The sequence below is a fragment of the Cryptotermes secundus genome, unplaced genomic scaffold, assembly GCF_002891405.2.
Source record: "Cryptotermes secundus unplaced genomic scaffold, Csec_1.0 scaffold124, whole genome shotgun sequence".
In the NCBI taxonomy this organism is placed as follows: Eukaryota; Metazoa; Arthropoda; class Insecta; order Blattodea; family Kalotermitidae; genus Cryptotermes; species Cryptotermes secundus.
In genome coordinates, this window is record NW_019735462.1 from 193,996 (window position 1) to 218,718 (window position 24,723).

Here is a 24,723-nt window from a genome sequence, read left to right on the forward strand (position 1 = left end):
CAGCTAACACCACCTAGCAGCACAACTCGTAACTACAAAGCATGCGCGCGCAACAGGTCGGTTCCGGTTATTTTTGGGTCCCCCTTCATACATCACGTTCTTTACAAGCAGTTTAAATATTTGTTTAAACAGTGTGTTTATACTTTTGCAAGTATATGTTTCCAGAGGCACTCAGAATTATATCTTCAATTGTAGCAAGAAGAAACGAGAGAGAAAGAGTATCAAGAGGTGATGGGAAAGCGTCCACCTTCGATTGTAGCAACAGATCTTACAAGAGAAGCGAATAAGTATCAGGAAGCACATGCCAAAGCTTCGGAGTCAAATCAGACTCTTCACAAAGCAATGACACTTCATATTAGCAACCTCAGAGTTTTGTCCCTGCCCCTGGATGAACTGCAAGAGCATGTTCCTACTATCACTGTACTGGACTGTAAGTACTCACAGCATATTCTTATAGTGCATTGAACTGTTGTTCATGAATGACAGTCCTGAAGGATATGTTACATGCCATTTCCTTCTTTGGGTCCAGTGTAGTTCTTAAGGTTGGTTGCCTCTGTGGTCTAGTGGTCAGAGTTCCTGCCTACAGATCCAGAGGTCCGGGTTCGATTCCTGGCGCTATCAGATTTTCTGAGAAGTAGTGGGTCAGGAACAAGGTCCACTCAGCCTCGTGAGGATAATTGAGAAGCTGTTTCAAGGAAATAGCAGCTGTGGTCTAGAGAACCAAAATTAAAGGCCATGGGAATCCGTTACGCTGACCACGTGACACCCTCTATCCACTAAAGTTTGCACTAACTTTGCTGACAAGCAGTGGTCGCTCGGTCAGTATAGTTCGCTTACTGACTCCACACACAGAGCAGTTCTTAAGGTTTGTGGGAGTGTGTGAATATATCCATGAGATTATTTTCTTAGGATATTTTGGTGCTTGACATTCTCTTTATCATGGTCATGCCATAGCTCAGGCAGTTAGTTGCTGGCTTCTACCGCATTGGCCCGGGTTCAATCCCAGGTCAGGTCTTGTGGGATTTCTGATGGACAAAGTGAAACTAGTACCAGTTTCTCTGAGAACTTCAGTTCCCTTTTCATTCCACTGACTGCTCCACACTCATCATTATCATTTTGGGCTGGTACAGTAGGTCAGATAGTTGCCAACATACCAAGTGGACTCAGTCTCACCCAACCCCCCAAAATTAATTAATTAAATCATCTATGTCACCAGATAAGCATCTCAGTAAATATTGAGATCTAAACTAATATATTTTTATTTTGGATTGGTTGATTAGCTCCAAGTGATGAATCTTCAGTGAAGGAAATGAAACATTTGGTTGGTAAAGTGGAAGAGATGAAGCAGCAACGAGCAATGTTGGCCTCACAGTTAAGGGAGTCTACTTGCCAGGATGACATTACACGTCAACTTGTGACACGAACTGGGGAATCTCTTGACACAATATTCAGCCAAGAGATGCAAAAGCACCAGAGATATGTTAGTATAAAAATCAAGTTGTCATTTTATTGAGCACTGAATATGAAAGTAGAATTTTAATTATAATGCATTTACCTTATTATGACATTAACATTTTTCATGGTATTATGCTTAGTTCTGATTGTTTGGTGGTCTAAAACAGAGTAATTCAGACTTCATCTTTCTTGGAAGTGGAATTTTTATTTATTTAATTAAATTTTTTGGTGTGGATGCTATAAGCATTCATTCTATGGATATTTTATTTTCAGTTACTTCATTGGTGTAACATAGAATCTGTTACTGATTAAATTTGTAATTCTTATTATTTTATTTGTCTCATTCTGGTCCATCACACTATTAATTACAAAGTGGATAATTTTCAGTCCAGTGTGACATACAAGTTTACAACACTTCAGTCTTTATTCACCTTACATGTTTTGATTCAAAAGAATCATCCTCAGAGGCACACCACTACGATCAGGAAACACTGTCACATAAGATGTTTTAATAATATGCACTTAAGCTATGAATAATGCTCACTATATAAATTTTGTTATTATCACAGTTAGTTTTGATGTTTGTCTTAGGCATTCACGATGACGCTTCTTGAAGTGTAGATTTACGTATGATGCTGTTTCTTTTAAGTGTATTTGCTGGGTATTCTGTTTGGGATTTTCCACTGCACGCAATATGATGTTCACTTTTCCATACAGTAGCCTCCCAATGTATTTAAAATTGTATTAAAATTTTCTTTTGTATGTAAAAAATTAGTTACTATGTTAAAATATCGTGAGCCAACATTGGGTTCATGTTGTTTTCCTCCTGATGGTGGGAGTCGTTGTTTATTTCTCTTGATTGTATGTTCTGTAAATATATTATTATATTAATTTTCTATTTTATTCTATCTTATANTATCAACAGTCACGGAAATCATCGAAAAAGCTAATAAGGGTAATATAATGAACGTAAAAGAGGAATTCCAAATATATTACTACAACACACACAACAAACTGATAGATGAACGGAAACAAACAATCAAAACAACATGTTTAACCTTATTATACATCACTTGAACACACCCTCTTCAACGTCATAAACACAGGAAGAATATAATATGAGACACAGCACTATTCAAAACAGTACAAACGACACAACACGCACATAAACTACACGACTAAAAATAAGGTAAGGCTTAACTAGACACTTTAGTAAACCTAAAACCATTATATATAACTGTATAAGATAGAATAAAATAGAAAATTAATATAATAATATATTTACAGAACATACAATCAAGAGAAATAAACAATGACTCCCACCATCAGGAGGAAAACAACATGAACCCAATGTTGGCTCACAATATTTTAACATAGTAACTAATTTTTTACATACAAAAGAAAATTTTAATACAATTTTAAATACATTGGGAAGCTACCGTATGGAAAAGTGAACATCATATCGCGTGCAGTGGAAAATCCCAAACAGAATACCCAGCAAATACGCTTAAAAGAAACAGCATCATACGTAAATCTACACTTCAAGAAGCACCATCGTGAATGCCTAAGACAAACATCAAAACTAACTGTGATAATAACAAAATTCATATAGTGAGCATTATTCATAGCTTAAGTGCATATTATTAAAACATCTTATGTGACAGTGTGTCCTGATCGTAGTGGTGCACCTCGGAGGATGATTCTTTTGAATCGAAACATGTAAGGTGAATAAAGACGGAAGTGTTGTATGAACTTGTATGTCACACTGGACTGAAAATTATCCACTTTGTAATTCTTATTTATTTCAGCATTACCTATATGGCTGATAAGTGTGTAACCTGCTGTCTGTTTCATGAAATAATTTTCAGCTAATACTTAATTCTCTCATCAGTCCATTTCATGTTTCAGTGCTTTTTTTTTAATACATTTGCTTGTAGGAATTGAAGGCAATCATGAGAAATCTGAAGAGTGAGGCTGAGAACTGAAACCAGGAACACTCAGACACAGAGCTGGAATGCCAGCCTCTCAACCATGACTGATATTGTCTAGATATATACTGTTTTGACCAGGATTATGCTATGGCCCCTGTGGACCAAGTGTTGCAAATCATGTTTAAGATACAATCACTGAATGCATAAAATGCTTTTGCTTACTGAAGAAGTGCTTAGAATGTTTGATTGGCTTTCAGATGACATTATTAAATATTTTTTTTTATGATTTTTGGTTAGTCAGTTTTATCTTAGTGCAAGCATCTGACCTCAGAGTTATATGTCTTATCACTGCGCAAGCCTACCAGTTCAGTTATTACTGTCGTACTATGTCAGATGTAGCAGTTCATAGCAGTTATTACTTTCAGGGGCTGACTAGGCATTGCATTCCGCATGTCAGTTAAAAATTTCTAAGTATCCTTTGTTGAGGTTGCCCTACTGGATTCGAGGATTTTTGTGTGGATAATGAAGACATGGGCTGGAGGGTTAAAGAGACTTTAGTCATGTAATATCATGTCATGACTCAGCAGTTTTGTACTGTTATATCATTCTAGATTTTTAATCAAGAAATACTTGGTTTGAATATCAGCCAGGTTATGTCTGTCCTGGCTAAGATTTTTATTATTTTCTTCAGAATCCTGAAGCAAGCACTAGTATGGCACTTTCAGATATACAGAGGCAACCTCTTTCCAAATTCTTATTTGCTCATGGTCTTCTCATCTCATTGGACGGAGGTCTGTAAATAGCAGTGCAAACTACTGCAAGTTGAATAACATGTTTCTGTAACATTGTTCATTATAGCCATATGTTCACGTTTGTGTTACTTTCATTCGTTTCTGTTTCAGGTGGCATTAGTTGAACAGAATTTGGCTGCACAGGATAATATATTAAAGGCATTAACTGATGCGTATGCGCGTTATGCAGGGACACGCAAGGCAACTAATGAAATTCTTCGCAAGCGAGAGGCGACAATATCCGCTCTTATATCTTCTTATGATGCTTATGAGGACCTTCTGGCCAAATCAAGTAAAGGTCTGGAATTTTATCGTAAATTGGAAACAAACGTAAACAAGTTGCTTCAGCGTGTGAAAGGTACCTGCAAAGTACAGGATGAAGAAAGGGAGCAGATACTTGCAAAGAACAATAAGACACTCCCCAGTTCCCAGACTGTCACAGAAGCAGACAGGTCAGTTGCAGGATCTCCTGCATCTTCCGCAGGGGGACCAAAACTGAAGGATTATCTTCAGGGTATGAAACGCAGTGGCACAGCTGGTGTTGGATATGTCACAGGGCACCCAAATGTCTCAGTTGGTCAAACATCTAATGCATATTATAATGCATACAACCAGGTTCCTGCACCAATAGCTTCATCACAACTATCAAGCTACTACGATCATTCAGGACCAAGTTCGCAGCTTTCTGCTGAGAGTTCAAGCTGTCAGCAGTGGGTCCCAGCAATTCGGCCTGCCCCAGTTGGCTCGGAGGGCACCAGTGAACAGGCAACGACAATAAAAATGGAACCAGGTGAAAATAAAGCTCCATTGCCACAACAAGGGTACCCATACACAGTCCCAACTGTTTCTGTGGATCAGTCTGCAGGACTAAAGCCTGCAAGAGGGTATCAATTGACAACAGCTTACCCTGACTACAACTCCACACAGTATAACTATGCTAACCCTCCTGCAGCGTACCCAGTGACTCAGTCTCCATACATTCATCAGCAACAAGAGCAAGTTCCATTCACACAAGGAAATGTGAATACACAGGGTTACAGTCATGGCAGCACATCACATATGCAGCAGTATACTCCATCTGGCCAAGGTATAGTGCCTAGTAATGTAACTGAAAACATTGTGGTAGCAGGTCCTTCAGCTGGTTCGTATTCTGCAGATACTAAACCATACATTAATCCAGCAGCATCTGCTCAGCACACAGGTCCGTATACCACAGAAGTGTCTCATCAGTATCAAGGAGTGCAGCCAGTGTACCCATCTGGCAGTAATATAAGTTACTTAAATGCTGATCAGAAGGTGCAGGACAGTGGGACATATTATCTGTCTTCATCATCCCATCAAGGATATCATGTTGGAGCATATCCATCTGTAAAGCAAGACCTTCCCTCTTCATCTGTCCACCAAACACCTGCCACTTCGGCAGTCTGCAGTACACCATCACAGGCATACAGTGGGATTCCTCAGCCACAATTGCCAGTTACATCCAATGTTCCACCTGGCTATACATATGATACAACAAATGGTACTTTCCAGTATGGTGGTAGCTCCCAGAATTTACAGACCGGTTTCCACGGACAAGCTAACATACAACCCCATCAAATAATTTGGCACCAACAACCACAGGAATCTACATATGGTATTAATAGTACTTCTGGTATCACTGCAGCTACTGCAGCATCTGCTACTTCTAATATGTCACCATATTATGGTTCAGAATATCATGCAAGTACATCAGCTATGCCTTTGTCTAGTGGATCAACTTCCGAAGTATCTTTAAGTAACCAGCAATATTATGGCAATATACAGCAGCAGTATCAACAGTTTCCACAGCCTTATTCTTATCCTGCAGCATCCAGTGGTTATAATTTGCAGCAGACTGCACCAGTGGAGCCAAGTGTTAGTGCTGCTCCTTCAGCCTCACAGTTCCAATACATGGCAGCAACAGGAGCTTCATGTTATACTAACGCTGGCAGTTACAATACATCACAAACTTGCTCATCTCAGACCTCAATAGATGGACATACATTTGCTGCCCAATACAATACCAACCAAGGAGTTTCTGGTTTTGAAACCCCAATGTATTCACAAGCGTCATATTACTCACTGCCTTATGGATACCAGTATGGTGTAGATGGTGCAGTTGGCACACCGTCACAGAGTCCTCACCATATTCAACAGAGCAGTTACACCAGCAGCACAGTTGTGAATCAGACACCTCAAAGTCCAATGACATATATGCAAGCCCGTGGACAAAATGACAGTACAACTACCACATTTAGTCAGCAGGGAGGCAATTCTCTGTCTTCAAGTTCAGTTCAAGCTGTTAAAGGCAATCAAAATGAAAACATGTCATCTTCAAATGTGGACTTGTTAGCAGGACTTGATTTTTCCCTAAATCAAGCACCCCTAGTGCCTCAGCAACCCGTAACAGCTGCTGTTTGGAAGAAAGATGAGCACCATGATAAATCAGTGAACTCAAATATTAAACAGATAACTTCCACTTCCAGTGGTATGAACACTCCAGCCCCAGTAGTTGTAACAGAAAATGCAGACTTGCCTTCAGAAGTGTCAGCTTCAGAGTCTGATGCTGCAGTGGCAACATTACCTCAGTCAAATGGCTTGCAGACCGAGAAAGACAATAGTCAGCAGATGTTGGTATCCAAACTGACATTGCCTAAGGATGACACAAGCCAAGGAGAAGGAAAATTAACACCAAAAGCATTTGGAAAGGATCCATACACAGATCCTGATGCCCTGAATCAGTTTGTTCAAGAAGTTGGAAAGTATGAGAAGTTTGTTGATGGACTGACAACAAAGACGTTAAATGGACCAACTCCACTTGACATGAAATGGAAGGAGTTGCTTGAATTGCAGGTACATTTCTGAATTCATTGCATGAAGTGCATGACATTAATTAAAAATTTAAATTTGCTTAGTGGGGGGTGGAGTCCAACTGGGTCCACTCGGCACAGCGGCCACTGATTGGCCTGTTGTACCTGCCCCATGTGATTATGATGATGGAGAATTTGGTGGAATGAAGATTGGCAAAGGAAACCGAAGTACTTGGAGAAAACCCGTCCCAGTGCCACTTTGTCCACCACAAATCTCACTTGACCAGACTCGGGATCAAACCTGGGCCGCCACAGTGGGAAGCCAAAGACTAACCGCTTGAGCTATGGTGCAGCCAAGTGCGTGACATAGTTGCATAATGGGGAGGTTCTGTCTGTCTGTCTGTCTGTACATTTCATCTCTGAAATGAGTGAAATGGATTTCATTGAAATTTGGTATTTAGAACTTCTGTATTAGCAGTTATATGAATGTTATGTTGAACACTGGTGATTAAAGCAGCTGTATATATTTCTATCTGCCTAACAGCACTGACCCTATGTACATTCAATAACTGAGAGAAGTAGTTCTTCCACCTATTCCAAATGTTGTGGGAATCTGCAAGTAGATCATCATTCTCATCCTTCACTAAGTTACTGCTGGGCTGGTAACCCCTCTTAAAGTCATTTATTCCTCTATACAGGTCTCTAATATTCTTGTTCTTACTGTTCATTACAAGCTCATCAATTTGTCTTTCAGATATTCCCTCTTTTTATTCCTGACATGCCTGCTGGTTTCACATCTTATATTTAAAAGCAAGATATATCGTCGTAAAAAGAAACTTGTTTTAATACTGTGCTGTGTTTACTTCCAGGAGAAAGATGCTCATAAACGTAGCATTTCTGTTGCACGGTGCTACCCAATGAAGAACCGGTTCCCTGATATTTTACCATATGATCATTCAAGAATTGAACTGCCTTCCACGAAGGATGATTACATCAATGCTTCATACATGAAAAACTTGACACCCCTGACACCTCCATTCATTGTCACACAGGCACCTTTGCCATCAACCTATACTGATTTTTGGACAATGGTGTGGGAACAGCAAGTTGAAGTGATAGTGTGTCTTCTCAATGACTCTGAGGTAATCAAAAAATTTTTAGATTTAGACTCTTGGTCTGATTACTGATGTGGCACACGGTCTAGTGTAGGGCTGGTGGCCAGATTTTTGCTTCAAGGCAACAGTGTTGGTGTTGAAAAAAAAGCAGTGCAAGGTATACCAATGCATGTGCCATTTAACTAGTATAGCACATGGCTGATGAAGCTGAGAATTACTGGGTTTTTGGACTCTGTCCATTTTCCGATAGTCCAGGAACTAGAAAACAACATTTCAGAAACTGGGTCTGTTTCTGTCCTCTGCAGAGGGCTGGGAGACACCTACTCTGCTGGGTCCCTTAGAACGAGCTCTTTCTAAGGGACCCAACACAGTAGATATCTCCCCTCCTCAGCTGAGGACGGAAACAGATCCAGTTTCTGAAATGTTGTGTTTTCTAGTTTCAAGAATATTGGACAATGGACAGAGTCCAAAAACCCAGTAACTCTGAGTATTATACACCATTGTCAGAACCCTTTATAATCTATGTGGCTGATGAAGATTAATCAACATGAAAGACTCGCACTGAAATGTTGGTATTTGAAGGATTGCTTAGAAATAATTTTGTAAAACATTCTTTCTTTGACAGAATTCCTCAGATGAAGGGGTAGACTTACGAATTTCCAGATGTACCTGAATGTGTTAATATGTTATAATTTGTTAATCTTCTTCTTCTCATAACAGTCCATACAGGCTTGCAGAGATTATCATGGTCATGTAGTTGGTACTACTGCCTCATATTCAGAAGTACCAGGATTCAGGTCTCTGTGTGTTACCATCCTTGATTTTCGTTATTCCTGCTGGGCAAATTGTATAATAGTATCTTAAATTTGCACATGACTGCTTCCATATCCTTTCCAATTCATTATTCACCAGTCATCCTGTAGCTTCATGCTATTTAATCTGAGCTATTAAAAGCATATTTAAATAAACTACAAATGTTTAATCTTATTCCTTACTATTATATGCTCTCATCTTTGTTTGAGTTGTTATCATTGCTGTTGCACACAAAATGGAAGTTTTGTCAGACTTCATTTTAGGTTATAGGGAAGTCAAAAATTATCTGCACTCTTGTTTTTCCAATCCATATATACAAAAGTAGGGGTTGAACAAGTACTTCATTTTTCTACATAGTCTCCTCCCTTTTCGATGCACTTGGTCCAGCAGTCCAAAAGCTTGCGTATTCCCTCCACGAAGAAGGTTTTCAGTTAGTCGCGCAACCATTTATGCACCGCTTCCCCCACTTCTTTGTCCATAGAAAGTCAAAAACCTCGTAAAACATCTTTGAGCGGTCCAAAGAGATGATAGTCGGAAAGGGCGAGATCTGGGCTGTAGGCAGGGTGTTCCGGCACCTCGAAACACGAATGGTTAATGGTTTCAAAATGGTTTCAGCGGTCTTGTGTGAGTGTTCATTTTCATGCAACAACACTTTCTTCAACAATAGGCCTCAGTGTTTGGTGCGAATTGCTGGCTTCAGATTGTTGGCCAGCAAATCACTGTATCTTGCACTGTTGATCGTACACCCTTTTTCCAGGTAGTCTTCCAGTATAGGCCTTTTTGAGACCCAAAAAACGGTTAGCGTCACCTTTCCCACAAAAGATTGAGTCTTGAATTTCATCTTCATTTGTAATCCCGGGTGTTTCCACGCCGTACTCTGGCTTTTGGATTTTGGCTCATAGTGATGAACCCACATATGAATTTCAGCCCCTGACACACCTTCCAATCAGAGAAATCGGATCACTATTTGTTAATCATTGGTGCACACTGCTAGCAGAGCGGCCATGTTTACACTGTCACAGCATCAAGGAAAATGAAGTGATCAAGGTAAAACTTTGATCACATGACCACAGTAGTACCAACTCTGACAATGCATGCGTAGGAGGCAGTGTGATAAACCTAAAGATGTGTTATGGAGAAAGTGCGGATAATTTCTGACTTACTTGTAGTATAGTCTTTAAGTACCATATACAAACTCTGTGATATTAGTCCGCAAGTGAAATATACCGACTGAGTGACCACTGCTTGTTGTCGGTGAAGTTAGTGCCAACTTTTGTGGATAGAGGGTGTCACGTGGTCAGCACAACGAATCCCCATGGCCATTAATTTCGGGTTTCTAGACTGGAGCCGCTATTTCCTTGAAATAGATCCTCAATATCATCATGAGGCTGAGTGGACTCCATTCCAGACCCGCTACTTCTCAGAAAAGATCTGGTAGCGCGAGGCTGGTAGCCCAGACCTCTGGATCTGTAGGCAGGAACTCTGACCACTAGACCACAGAGGTGGTTTTTAAGTACCATATGTTTTACTGAATTTTGTTGTATATATCATATGTGGTATGGTGATAGCAATGCTACTTTGTATTTGGGAGATTGTTCAGCCTGAAAGCTATGAATTCTGGCTGATGTTTAACCCACTATCTCCAGGCTGATGCTGAGATAATGCTTTAAAGTAGCCCATGGCCACTTGATTATTCTTCCTTCTCAGTTGTATCCTTCATAAGTATTCTGTCTTAGCTTCCAAAACAGTCTACACAAGTTGATGTTCTGTAATATTCTTTTGAATCATGTCTTCCATAATTTTATATGGATTTTCCACTTGCCCCATGTCAACATGACATTTCTCTGTATTTGGTGATATCTCTGCTCCATTGTTTTAACAAGGCCAATCTGTCTCGAGGGTCTATCCTCCATCTGTCAGATGAACTAAAATCCATTTTCCTCTTTAATGACTCCTTGATCTGGCTGTTCTTGCCGCTTGTACGAATGAAACTCTAGTCCAAATCTTGTGTATTTCTTAATCAGTAGTCACATTTCACTGATATGTTACAGAATATTTTCTGCTCTGCTGTAAAGTTTCATACAAATCAGCCAACCCCTGCTGACAAACACTGTGACCATGAATTGATGTATGTCACCATCTGACTGCCTGCTTATTGTGAACTTGTTTTGCAACAAGCACACATTGTCCATGAATAATTCCTGTAATATGTGTCAGAGATAATGACCAACACGCAGGCTTCATCATGAATGAATGCACAGAAAGTTATTTTATTCATGTTAAAGGATCTATATTGTAAGTCAGTGTATTTTACTCGTAAATCCTTCCATTAACATTTTTCTGTATTTTGGATTTTTCTTCAATATAGTTGGAGGGTCAGGTGTACTGGCCAGTAGAGAAAGGTCAGGAGTTGGCAATGGGAAAAATGAAACTCACATTACAGAGCTCAAATAATCGGTCTCATTGGATAGAGAGAATTGTGTCTCTGTGTGCAGTTGAGTCACGAGCAACAAGAGTCATTGTTCACCTTCAATTTACTGTATGGCCAGGCAGGTAAGGAGGTTTGTTCAGTTCTTAATAAATCTGATAGTAACAGAGGTTCAGTAGAAGCCTGCCTGAGGGTGATTACCAGATCTCTATTTAGTTCAGTCACATAAGCATCCCACTGAGACACTAAGTACCAAATGCTTGACTTACAGAAGTCTCTCCACTTCATAAATTTGTATAGTTGTCATGTTCTTTTCACTGGAGATACATATTTTAAATTACAAGGTGGAGGTGAATTGTTCATGACTTACTAGTTTCATGAACATCTGTCAGTTGGTTTGAAAGTTACTAATGACAGACACATATGGATTATAATCCAAAAGTAAATGTGTCATACAGATTTTTTTAAACTTTTGTCTTAAATGTCAGTGGTTCTCAACCTTTGTCAGACCGCGTCCTGGTAAATTCCTTTTTTCTATGAGACAAGCACCCAGTACCAGGTCATGGCCTGGCAGTTGAGAAACACTGTTATGTTTAATGTAATGAATTTCCTTTGTTCCAGTTCCTTCCCAGCATCTCCAGGGCCATTCTTGAGTTTTGTATCAGAGACGTTAAACTTTTACTCACAGCAACGAGGTGCTTGCCATCCTGTGGTTGTTCATTGCTTATCAGGTGTGGGACGTACTGGCCTCTTTTGTCTTGTGACTGCTGCCGTATGTGAAATTCAAGCAGGACGTGGCCTGTTGGATTTAGTCACCACTACAGCTTGCATGAGCACGCATAGGAAGGGTTCTCTCAGGGACAGAGAACACCTTAAATTTGCATACCAGGCTGTACTGTACTATGCCCAGGATTTGCTCATGAAACGTGAGTACAAATTTTATAGGGTTTTGTGTCTTTGTAATTGATGCAGGGTAAAATAGAATTGAATATGCAAATGGATCAGTCACAGTTCAGTAGAGTCTTGATGACCAAATCCCTAGTGTCTTCACCACACTTATGAAACAGCAGAACATTTGAGTGTATAGTCTGTCTGGATAAACCTTTAATACCACACATTCTTCTGCGATATTTTTGAACTTCAGTTTTCAGAATATTTTCGGAATTGTGAACTGTAACATTTCATTCAGTTGCACGGCGCTGAATTACCTTGCTCGACATAGATCTTTGTTTTGTTTTTTTGTGAGTAAATTATGAAAGTATCAGTTACCTAAAGTGAAATGTTCATATTTTGCAGTTACTTTCAGCATTCTGATCTCAGACACCCTCAATCTATTTTCTCTTAAGCCAAGAGACCATGTTTCACACCTGTTCAAAGCAGCAGGTGAAATTATAGTGTTACATTATCTCTAAATCTTTACAAGACTTTCAGTCAAAAGACTCTGAGGTGCATGGTACTATTTTTTTTTTTGTTGCTAGTGGGGTGGGACTAAGTCTCTTGTACTGCACCCACTTCTGGCCTATTGTACCAGCCTCAGATGATTGGTGAGGGTGATTGTGGAGCAGTTGGTGGAATGAAGATTGGCAGGAGAAACCGAAGTACTCGGAGAAAACCTGCCCCAGCACCACTTTGTCCACCACAAATCCCACCTGACCAGACGCGGGATCGAACCCATGCTGCCGCAGTGGGAAGCCAGCGACTAACTGCTTGAGCTATGGCACGGCCTGCATGGTACTAAGTATCTGCTGAATTTAGTATGCTTTTAATATCCCTTTGAGTATCATTTTGATTTGGTACTGATGTTCCCAAATATTTCAACTTTGCCAAATTTCCAGATTATTAGCTACCTTTATGTTACAATTTTGCCCATTATTCTGGTGGTGAGACATAAACATATACTCAGTTTTCTCTGCATTTACTTCTGACGAACCTCCTTACTAATATCTGATGGATGTCATCAAACCAACAAATTAATATCACACAAAAGCTGGTATGTCCCATTCAGTTTCAATCCATTTTGATTATCTTTGATAGCCTGCCCTCAGGTTACAGATTGAGGAGAAAGGCACCAGTATGAAAAGCAGCTGTGAATATGTTGAATAAATAACTGTGAATATCTGACAAAGGGTGGCCCTCAAACTTGAAGGTTGGGCTGGGTGCTACAACCCTTCACCATAAAAAAAATTATCATGTTATGAACTTTTACACAGGGTCTCAGTCTTGGATGGATTCTTTGGAATGACATGCACAACAGAATATTTTGGAATTTGAAATGACAGGAATCCCTGTATGTTTCCAAACCACCTTTTCATCATATTCAATGACAAATAACAGTTGCATTCTCATTAAATAATCTATAGACGAGTCTCTTAAACACATATCAGTGTAGTGTATAGTTCAGAGTCTGTCTTCTGAGATATCACACTGTGCAGTATTATAGGCTTATAACTGAGGTTCCAGAGAAACATGATGCCTCCATCTTCAGGGTTGAAATGAGTAGGGCAAGGAATTGGTTGGGTTATACCTAGTACAGTCAATAATTTCGTGGATTGGCCGCATGTCACAAGGGTGGTAAAAAGGGGAAGTAACAGTTTAGTTGCCAGATTTCTAAGCCCAAGGCCTCAACACCTGTTCTCTGATCATCAGTAAGTACTCACCTGAACAGTACTGCTTCATTCACATCTTCGGAGTCTAGTGACTCACTCTTCTTTTATTCAGTCCTCATTTAGACCATATATCTTTCTGCTAGTAAATGACAAGTTAATCTTCTTAAACTGCAAGTTGGCTTATTCTTAATTTTCTGCATTAAATCTTGAGATATAGAACTGTGGTAATATGCTGCATCTCTTGCAAAGGATGAGGTGTTTTTGTAGATATGTTCTGTTATTAATCAGCCCATTTTATCATACGTATATGTATTTGTGGGCATTTTAGTGCATTTCATAACAGAGTGAAAGGATCTGTTATTATTTATATTTATAGGTCTACATGTGTAATCTGTACGTACCTTTAATGAACAGATTTGGAGGAAATTTTGGGATGGGATATCTGGATGAATTCAGAATGATGATTTTGACGTAATTGGCATGTAACTTGTAAGCAAAAATGCAGTTGTAAGATTTGAGGNTCTTACCAAATACTATACAGATCATAGATGTCACACAGCAGTTGTGGAAGTGTGTATTTAATGCATTAATTTCATATGCAGACTCATTTATATGAAAATTAACTTTAAAGCATAAACTACAACAACATTAGTTTTATGCTGGAATTTCAGAGTCGAATTTGAGCTGAGAATGATAATTTTGGACCATTTTCCCTCTTTGCTTCTAGACAAAAATTAATTTTTCAGAATATCTTGTCTGATATCCAAAACTCATGTTAGCAGATCTCTTCCATGTAGTGAACCATTTAATGAACCTTCTAAAACAGAATGCAATATGATATGTGATTCACATTTTCAACTTCTCTGTAGCACAGAAAGGGCCAACTATACACATATCATCTGTGACGAAGTTATCATGGCTGATTTTAAATGAGGACTAATTTCAGTACTTGATAGATTTTATAACAATATTATAAAGTGAACCTGCTCATAGCAGAAACAGTCCTTATTTAATTTTAAGTTTCTTCTCCAGGCAGTCAATTTGTCAAGTTAAGATAGCCACATTTACGCTTCCATTAACATGTACGTACTATCAAATCAAATTCAGAATTTTATCTGTTAAATGAAAATTACATGCTTTACATCTGCTACGAATCTAGGAATACGTTGTACATATGTTATCTTATATATAGTTTGTATCATCTCACTTTCACAAAATGTATGTTGGATAAAATGTTTAGAACATGCAAAGTAATAACTACATTTTTGGGGGGGGGGTTAGAGAGGAAACGTATTTGTTGAATTTATATAAAAGAAGCTCTTGAGAAGCTGCTGTCTTTGTTAATAGGTGAAGAAGTTATGCAACACTATTAGCTAGGAAGCGAAAAATGATTAATGTGCATGTGTAGTTCTTAGAGGAGCAGATATGTAAGTATTTATGTAATATGTGCCCCCACATTTAAACTGAGTAATGTTACTTTACCCAGACTTGTATTTTTACTGGTGGTACTAATATCCAACTTGCTTGACATGATCCTCTCCCTCCCAGGGGGTATCCTGACAAGCCGTTCCACATTTGATGACAAACGGAGCCGTCAGGGGAAGTCTCATACACGACACCCTTCAGAAGATTTCCTGCTGGGTCCACCTACTGATCTTAATCAGCTTCAGTCAGGAATCGAGAAAATGGGGTTAGGTAGCTTTCACACTATTGCATAATAATATACTACATTTCCCAGTCAGTAAGTGTCTGTGCAGGCGTGTTTCTCTTCATTTGTAAGATGCACTTAAAACCTCTGGTTTATTGGCCTCATTTACATTTTTTTTTTGTCAGATATGTTGTATAACCAATTTAAAATTTATGTAAAAGTAGGCCAGTCAAGTGGACAGTGTATCTTACATGTCATTTATTGTGTAAAATACTTCAAAATTTTATTACCTGTAGAAATTGCATTATTATAAAGAAAACAATTTGTTATTTTGAACTTACCATTACATTAATAAGGTTTTACTCTGTGCAGTTTATTATTTGCTTATGAAATTTTTGTAATTAAATATATAAGTAATTTTCTTACTTAATGTACTAGAATATAACAGGTTAGTATTGTCCTGCACTGCATAGTGCAGCATAATATACCCCTTTCATGAATAGTTTAACAGATATTTGCAAATGTTATTTCTTTTATAATATGGCTGTAATTATTTAAATTGTGTAGAAGAAATTGTTAAGTAATGAGGTATCTGAAATCTCTAGCCTGGGAAATATTGTATTCTTGTGCTAGACACTGCACAGCTTAATGTTGCATATTAGAAGGAAATTCATCGTTAGCTATTTGTAAGCATTAGATTCTTCCTTCTGCCCTTGTTTTGAAAGCTTGTACAGCTTTTTCATTCTATTTTCAGCACTTATTAAAATGATGGTCATATTTATTTTTTAAATCAGCATTGAGAAAACAACCTTCTTTATTCTCATTTGTATGCTAAAATTTTTTATAGATCACCTAAATTATTTTCAGATCTTTTTAAGAAATGGAAATGTTCTAGGAATCTTATACAGTAACTGTAAGTTTTAGGGTGCAGTCAGCAAAAGATTCTTATACATATTTTTGTGAGAAGTCTACTGATTAATATAGTGTGTGTCTGTATGTTCGAATGAAGGTGCACGTAGAATATGAGTACTGGAATGGAATTTTACTGTGTAAGTTATTATTCATGTACTAAACAAAGTTGTATCCATTTTTCTCACATATTTGAACTTAATGTTACATGCAAGATGCTTTGAATTGCATACATGTAGGTATTTGGTCTATACATTTATCCATATTTATAAAAGCACTGAATGTTTCCTTAAATATTTAAAAAAAGTTCTTAATATAAAAGGACATTATATTCATTTACTTAAACATTTTCTAAATTGTTAAATACAGTCTTCTTACAAGATAGGCTTACATGAGGCAACTTCAGTTCTGTTCATTAAATTTAATCGAATTTAGACACTTTCAAACTCTGCTTCAGTCTTCCATGCTGCTTCATCGTTTGTGCATGTCTTGCATCTTGTTGCTGCCTGTGATTAGGTCTACAATTACAGAAGAGCATCTGAATACTAACCTTATGCTGTTACATTCTGCTGAATTCCTTGCTGCAGGACTATGGTGAAATTTTAAATTCTTATTGATTCTCAATATTAGATGAAAAGATAAAAAATGAATGAAAACAATGTTTCTAGTTTAACAAAACTAGAAAAAATGAAAGTCTGAAAATAAATTAACTACAGATTATTATATCAGATGTTCAAAGAATTAGTAAGAATTAGTGAAATTGGAGTTTGGATCGGTAAAGCCACTGACAAAATCTGATCTTAGGGAAACCTTTTAAAGCTGGAAGATTGAGGAAGATGTAAGCAGTATTTAACTGGTTACAGTTTTCTGGTGCTGTACAGATCACCAAGCAGGTTAGCTCAAGCAGTAACACTTCTGACTTGTATTCAGAAGGTGCCACCATATATCCTGATCAAGTTTTTCGTGGTTTTCCTCAGTCCTTCCAGGCAAATTCCAGGATAGTATCTCAGATTCGACTACAACTGGTTCCTTCCACAGTCTTAATAATTCATTATGCACTAATCATCATTTCAGTAGTGCAGTCTGAGCTGCTGATAGCATCATTAAATAAACCACAAGACTACTACAAGGCTAGGATTACAGGACTGTAGGACTTAATCTCTTATTTTCACCAGTTCCAGTTACTTAAATACTATTTTGAAGTTTACACATGAGCAGTTATATTTGTACAGAAGCAAAAGATAATTGAAACATTTTTTTTAATTGAAATTCAAACTTTAATTTACCCCCTCTGAAATGTGAAACAGCTGCATCAGTTACCACTTATTTAAATGTTTTTTCACATCTTAACAGTCATATGACTATTCTTGTGTGGGGGGAGGGTCTGAAGAATTGCAGTGAGCTATGAATCCACTGTATAGTTTAATTTTTAAAATAGTATTTTAACCCTTTGAAGCATGTGAAATTCATGTAAATAATATGTGAACCTTATCAAACTACAAAAATTCATTTCATACCTCACAGGAAACACATTGCATTTTCATTACAAAGACCATTTGATTAATGCTATTTTGGAAAGAAATTGCTGTTTATTCTGATAATCATGACATCCCATAAATACACCTTGTGGCCGGGATATAGAGATTTCTTAATGTTAAAGCATGTGGTACAGACCATTATCACTATACCTTAGAGACTGGTTTGGTAATTTTGAGAGATTCTTTAAACATCAGATTTTAAGCTATGGAGCATATATCTGATGATATTTCTACTTCAGCACAAATATGACTTTACAGATGAAAGAATTAAAAGGATAAAAACTGTTTCAGTTTCCTTTTGTATGCATAATTAACGTAGAAACATTGTCTTTAACTATTTGGGTTAAATTATTCAGTTCCTTTAATCTTTACAGACATGTGACACTGCACATGCTCAAACTAAAATTTTATAACTGTTCTGGGGAACTCAAACCATGGTATTTAAAATGACTCTCTTGAATGTGTGGAACAGATACACCGATTTCAGCTATTCGGGGCCCTGCTAGAAAGGAATCTCCAGGATTAAAATTAAGATTTTCTTGGAACTGTGAAATTGCTGTAGCTATTTTGAACATACACATTGTGTTCTAAAATATTAATTTGTGTGATAAAAGGGTAAAGCTATACCTGTAATAGGCTGTGGAGACCCATAGAGTTGTGAGACATTGAGGCTTCCGCATTTATTGGAAAGGTGGCTCACAAATGGTGGTGAGGTTGTCAGCCTTACACACCAGCCACGCTTTGTCCCCAGGAAGATTCCTGGTGCTCATTTCTGTTAGAGACTGACTTGACCCCAGGGCCATAGTGCAGCTGGAAGGATTAGCTCAATTGAAAAATCCAGTGACCTCATTGAGAATGAAACCTGCAACCTTCTGGCTTGTAGCTTAGTGTGACAAGATTCTAGCTGAAGTAAAAGACTGCCATAAGAGTTTTTGAATATTCCAGTCTCATTTTTAAAGAATTTCTCAGGATTGTGCACAGATTTTAGTCATTCAGATGTCAGCAGTAATCATAACATTAATACACAGTAACTAATCACCTGTTCTGTGTTTTGTAGACATTAACATTATAAGTAAATAAAAAAAATGTTTGGTGTATACAGAATTCTGTAAATTGGAAACCCCTTAATAAGATTTTTCATCATGCTTGATAGTTATAGTGGCTTTTCGAGTTTTGATTAATTTTTCCTTCTTTTTGGCATGCACAGTTGCAGCAAACAGCAACAGCAGTGAGCCGAAAGATGACGGAGAAATGAAGCAAATTCAGACCTCTCGAAGTAGGCAGAGTAGCATCAGCAGTAGAAGAAGCAGTGCCAGCAGTAAAGTTGGGTCACGGAGTTCTTCTCCAAGTCCCTATCCCTCTGTTCTGATAATAGACCCAACCCAATTCAGTTTCAGTACTGACATGATGGCAGATAAGCTTCGGAAGAAGTTTACTAAGGAGAATTTTACTTCTAAAGCTAAAGGAATGAGCCTGGAACTGACACAGGAGAAACCCGATGATCCATTGAGCCAGCTTGATCCATTGTGGCCACTGAAAAGGCTCTGATTTAGGGTCCTGGATAATCTTCTTGGTAAGAGAGAAATGAGTTAACGTTAAATTGACAAACTGTACATTTTATCAGGTTGTTTATAATACAGCAATTTATTTCATCCTGTTTATATTATGGCAATATTTTACAATTTATACACATGGTGTACCTGTTTTTATAACATCTGTAATTACAGTGCAGATGTGTGTCACAATTTACTCATCATTAAGAAATATTGGATATGTGTAATTTTGTGTTAAAATGTGCAGAATATAGGCGTTGATGGAATTTAACTGTAAGCTGTGCTTTAAAATTTTATTTGAAGAAATGTAAATTATCTTCTCTAAGTGGGTAAATGATTTGAATATCAGATTGTTGTATTTTGTGGGAGAATTTGAAACATACTGCAGCTCATTTATAACTTGAAAAGGATAGTCACTTCTGAAAGGTAACATATTTTTAATTCTAACATTCAGGTTGTAAAACAACCAAAATATTTTATTGAATAGCAATATGCTTACACATACCAATATGTATGATTATATAAGTTGTAAAGTTGCAAATAAGCTTCTTGCTTTATACAGTTACAATGTTCCCAAATCCTTCCAGCCGCACTATGGCCCTGGGGTGGACTCAGCCTCTGACAAAAATGAGTACCAGAAATCTTCCTGGGGATAAAGGGTGGCCGGCATGTAAGGCCGACAACCTCACCGCTATCTGTTAGTTGATTGTCTAGAAAATATGGGAGCTTCAGCGTCTCACAACCCTATGGGCCTCCATGGCCTGTTACAGGGATAGCTATATCTTTTTTATGGTTACACTGTTGTTTAATGCTTTTAAAAGAATTGTTCTTTTAGTCGTTCATCGTAGCTGCATTTCATTTATATTTCCAAGCAGATGGTCCAGTTTATAAGAATTCTCTTTGTCTGGTGCATCAGCCTTGGTTCTGCCCACCTGTTGTAATAACCGGAATTGCAGATATTTAGATTTTGTCCTGGCATAATTATGCTATTATAGTGTCTGGGCCACTGGCTGGAAAACCAGACTTTGACTTCTGACATGAGCAGAGACTCTTCATTTTGAAACCATGTCCAGACCAGATCTGTTGCCCACATGGCCTCCTATCCAGTGAGTACTGGAGGAAAAGCAGCTGGGCCATGAAGCTGACTACTCACCTCCATGTAGTGTTCAAGATTAAGAAAGAATGTAACTATACCTAACTTCCCCCGCCTGTGTTCATGGCTTCTTAATTAAGCACCAAGACGACTTTACCTTACTTATGACTTGTTTGGAGAGCATGAAGTGTGATGAAACAGGCTTCTGATTGGGTGCCATGAAAGCGAACAAATAACTACTTTGTGGTGTGTGTAATGTCCTGCTTGTGGATTACACAGGCCTAAAGGTAAAGTGGACTGTGGATGACTTACTCTGCACTGATGTGATAGGTACCCCCAAGTTAAAGTTAAATTTTATTTACAGAACTTTGACATCTATGGCTTTGAATGTTAGTTCAGTATTATTAATAGCACATCTCTCTGAAATTATAAAAAGGAAAGGGGTGTCAAGCTTCTCTTTTCTTTCCACATCTAGTGTTAATCATCTATGTATGATAGGATGCAGAATACCAATAAAACAGTACTGCAAGTTCAGTTGGTAAGAATGCTGTTTCTAAATGCAGAAAACTCTTGTATGAAAAGTGACCAATTATGCTGTGATATATGCATTCTTAGTATTAAAAAGAATGTTGCAGTTTTGTTATAAATTTCTTTTTCAAAAAAGTATATTATCTTTGAAAATGTTACATCATGTGTTTCAAAGATGATGCATTAGTAATGTTAATACAAATAATTTTGTTATTATTTTAATTTAAAGTAATGTTTTCATCATATAAAGGTGTGCTTCATTGGAGCTTACCATTAGTATGTGAACAATAAAGTTTTATTCACTGTGACCCTAACATAGATTGCAATGTCACATTGTTGCATGAATGTGAAATGTCTGCTTCATGCTTACTAGTTCAGAATGAAGAAGTGTCAGCATTGAATTATCGGTAATAATGGCAGATTAAGATTAAAAATGAAAGGGATGGGCATTAATGACTCATGCATTATCACCATCAATCTGCTGTACAAGATCTGAGATTCCCACAGTAATGACTATAAAAATTACAGTGTTCTGGGATATGACATTGTGTAGAGTTGAGGTTCCAGTTCTAGAAACCAAGAAGGTGTGAGGGTAGTGTTGGGATCACTGGCTAATAGGCTGTGTCCCTTCAGGCACCTCTAACTCCCCATACCTCATCCTGTGGAGTTTCAGAGGCCAGACCTGTACAGTATTTTGGTAGATGGTTAGTAGGAACCTTCCAAAGCACTGGTACATAATTACCAAACTATATAGTGTCACAGGTCATCATCATAATATATAATTAATGTATCCCTCTTGCAGCACTGTACTTCATATGAAATGCAGTACTTTTCTTAATGGGACCTTAAGGTAGTTACTTGGTTTCATAAAGTAGGTACCCTAGTGATGAAATCTTAATTAAACTATGGCCTTGCAGTCACATAGAACATGCAAGGCCATTTTATCATTACTGTAACACTGTTCACAAATGGAGCTGTATGCAAGCCCCATTTTGACCAGGCATCATTTTATATGACAGTGTCCTGTCACTTGTCTCAGCTGGTTCCGATTCAGTTTTAATAGTTCCCTAATTCTTCTAGCAGAGAGTTCTTAAAGAAAACCTTTCCCATGTTCTTGTTTAAATAGTTTCAAATGTTTCCCAATATTGTATTGTATTATACCTGCATTATGAGGAAAAAACATATTTCACACCTGCAGGTAAAATTATGAGTGGTATTTGTGTATGTGGCCAGTCATGGTAGCTGAGCGGTCTAAGGCATGTACTGTTTTCGCTTGCTTGGAAACCGGGATCGTGGGTTTGAATCCCACTCAGGGCATGGATGATTAGTTTGTGTGCGTCCATTTTTCTGTGTTTGTGTACAGGTAGAGGCCTTGCGACGAGCTGATCACCTGTCCAAGGAGTCCTACCGAATGTGTCAGATCAGGAAAAACCGAAGTGAATGGAGAAGTTCATGGCGGTAGGGCTAGGCCCACTGGGGCTGTAGTGCCAAGGGAAAGAAATATTGTGTATGTTCCTTTTGCAGGCTTTAAAACTGTCAGCAAAACTTGTGATGATATGAGAACTGGTTGCCGGGAGTAATGTGTGGCTGCATTAACTAGCAGACTTGCCTTCAGTTCAGAAAATGCTGATTTTTGGATTCAGGATTTCGTGTATCATATTAGCATCAGAAGTCTAGTGGAGTGGAATAATGAAGTGAAACAAATAATTTAGAATATAAAAAATTCAGTTAAAGCAAATTACATATACTAGGATTTGAAAACAGTATCAGGAAAATGTTTGGCCGGGTTATGTGGTAAATTCAGATATTACAGAATATATATATATATAATATGTATATGTATGTAGTTATGAAGTATGAGACATGAAAGAGCAGATATGAAGTGTATACAGAATTGTCGTGAAGAAGACCTTGGGGAAGTAGCCAGTTGGAACACTAAGAAGGTGGGAGGATAATATTAGGATGAATCTTAATAAATGGGTAAAACTGGCTTAGGATAAAATATAGTGGCAAATTTAGGTATTAGCGGTGTCTTACCATCAGATTTTATTACCAGAAAGTTTTGTTGTTAAAGCATGACAGTTTGGGTTAATTGCAGTTGTAAAATGTGATTAGGAAAGGATACTGCACCATTTACCCAGAACAACTAGGGAATGTGACATAATCGCTACTTAGGGTGTTTATGCCATGGCCGTGATTCAAACAATACAGTCCAAATCCAAGGTTAGTATTCTGCCACTAACCAGCCCATTAATGGTGGGATGATCAAATGGTGGTAAGGGTAAGTGGATCAAGTATTTTGTACAGGATTAATGGCAATAATGAACTTTCAAACAGCAGTTGTGGACACATTCCATAACCATGAATGTATTAGGGGTGGGCCTTCCTGGCCCTTGCATCACGACCTAAAGTGGTCTATTATACTAAACACAATTATTAGTCTTGTCCATTCCTAACAATTTCACCCTTTTATGGGTTTGGGTGAAGTATATTATCAAAATTTAAGAAAATGATAGGCCATGTATGTACAATAAGCCCTGAGCGTGATTAAAGACATGTTAAGGAATCTGTTCCCCAGTGTACTAAGGGGGAAAATACTAAAATCACGAAAAATCAATTTGTTAGAAAATCAGTAAAGACACTATTGTTTTTTTATAAATCAACTGATGGAAAACGTGCTGAAACTGTACAAATGAATTTTTATAAACATTTATTTATATGTTGATAAATACCGTCATTAACATGACCGTCGCGTGGTTACATCAGGGCGGTTACCAAATTTCTATTTCATGAGGGTTCTGGTTGCTTTCAATGTGCCGGCTTTACTCGTCTCACATGCAGACTATATGTCAACAACACGTATCGCTCGCCGAGTGCATGTGATTTTTAGGAGGCGTTATCGGGCGATGTAGTATATGAGTCCTAACCGTCCTAACAATATTAAAAACATGAAAGTCCCTAAACCAAAGCTTACGATGTCGCGCGTAATTATTCTTCGGTTTCATTAAGGTGGTAGGAACTTTGAGAAGTTCAGGTGAAGTACCTTTCTCGGTGGCTATCTTCTCTCATAAAAATTAATTATTCTGTAGTAGTTTTGCAAAGTTGTCTGATAAAAATGAAGATTTTAAATGTAAGAACTGTACAATTACTGCATTTTTCGGGGCAGAATAACGAAAAAAGAAGCTTTAAACGAACGCTTGTTCTTTTACTGCTCCAGCCTCCTGTTCAATGAGTACGGGGTTTCTCCCCGGGTCAAAGCGTCCGGGACGTGAAGCTTACCACTCACGTCCAACCTGACGAGGTTAAGAATGCTTGGATCTATACCGCTACTCCGCCACACGTCTTATTGCCGTGGTACTTAATTAAACACAGGGACAATTTTAGTTTTATGTAACTTATTTTCCGCTGTGATAAGAAAGCATTTCTTTGGTGGCATATGTTTCGAATATAGTTATCTTACGATATTGTTGGCATTCGTGGTTTC

The 24,723-nt window shown here is 37.9% G+C and overlaps 1 protein-coding gene across 2 annotated transcripts in view; it reads left to right on the plus strand.

Moving 5' to 3' along the window:
* The window catches only part of LOC111869281 (tyrosine-protein phosphatase non-receptor type 23), a 40,145-nt gene extending 19,882 nt beyond the window's left edge, over window positions 1-20,263 (plus strand). Inside the window, exons 10-17 of one of the 2 annotated variants that reach the window (XM_023860676.2) lie at window positions 196-430; window positions 1,281-1,480; window positions 4,289-7,051; window positions 7,878-8,150; window positions 11,305-11,489; window positions 11,986-12,290; window positions 15,519-15,665; window positions 19,273-20,263. In XM_023860676.2, coding sequence (XP_023716444.1) covers window positions 196-430; window positions 1,281-1,480; window positions 4,289-7,051; window positions 7,878-8,150; window positions 11,305-11,489; window positions 11,986-12,290; window positions 15,519-15,665; window positions 19,273-19,613 — 4,449 coding nt within the window. In that variant the 3' untranslated portion in view covers window positions 19,614-20,263. The remainder of the gene's footprint in view (window positions 1-195; window positions 431-1,280; window positions 1,481-4,288; window positions 7,052-7,877; window positions 8,151-11,304; window positions 11,490-11,985; window positions 12,291-15,518; window positions 15,666-19,272) is intronic. The other variant, XM_023860677.2, reaches the window with a different exon arrangement.
* Window positions 20,264-24,723: the final 4,460 nt, after the last annotated feature.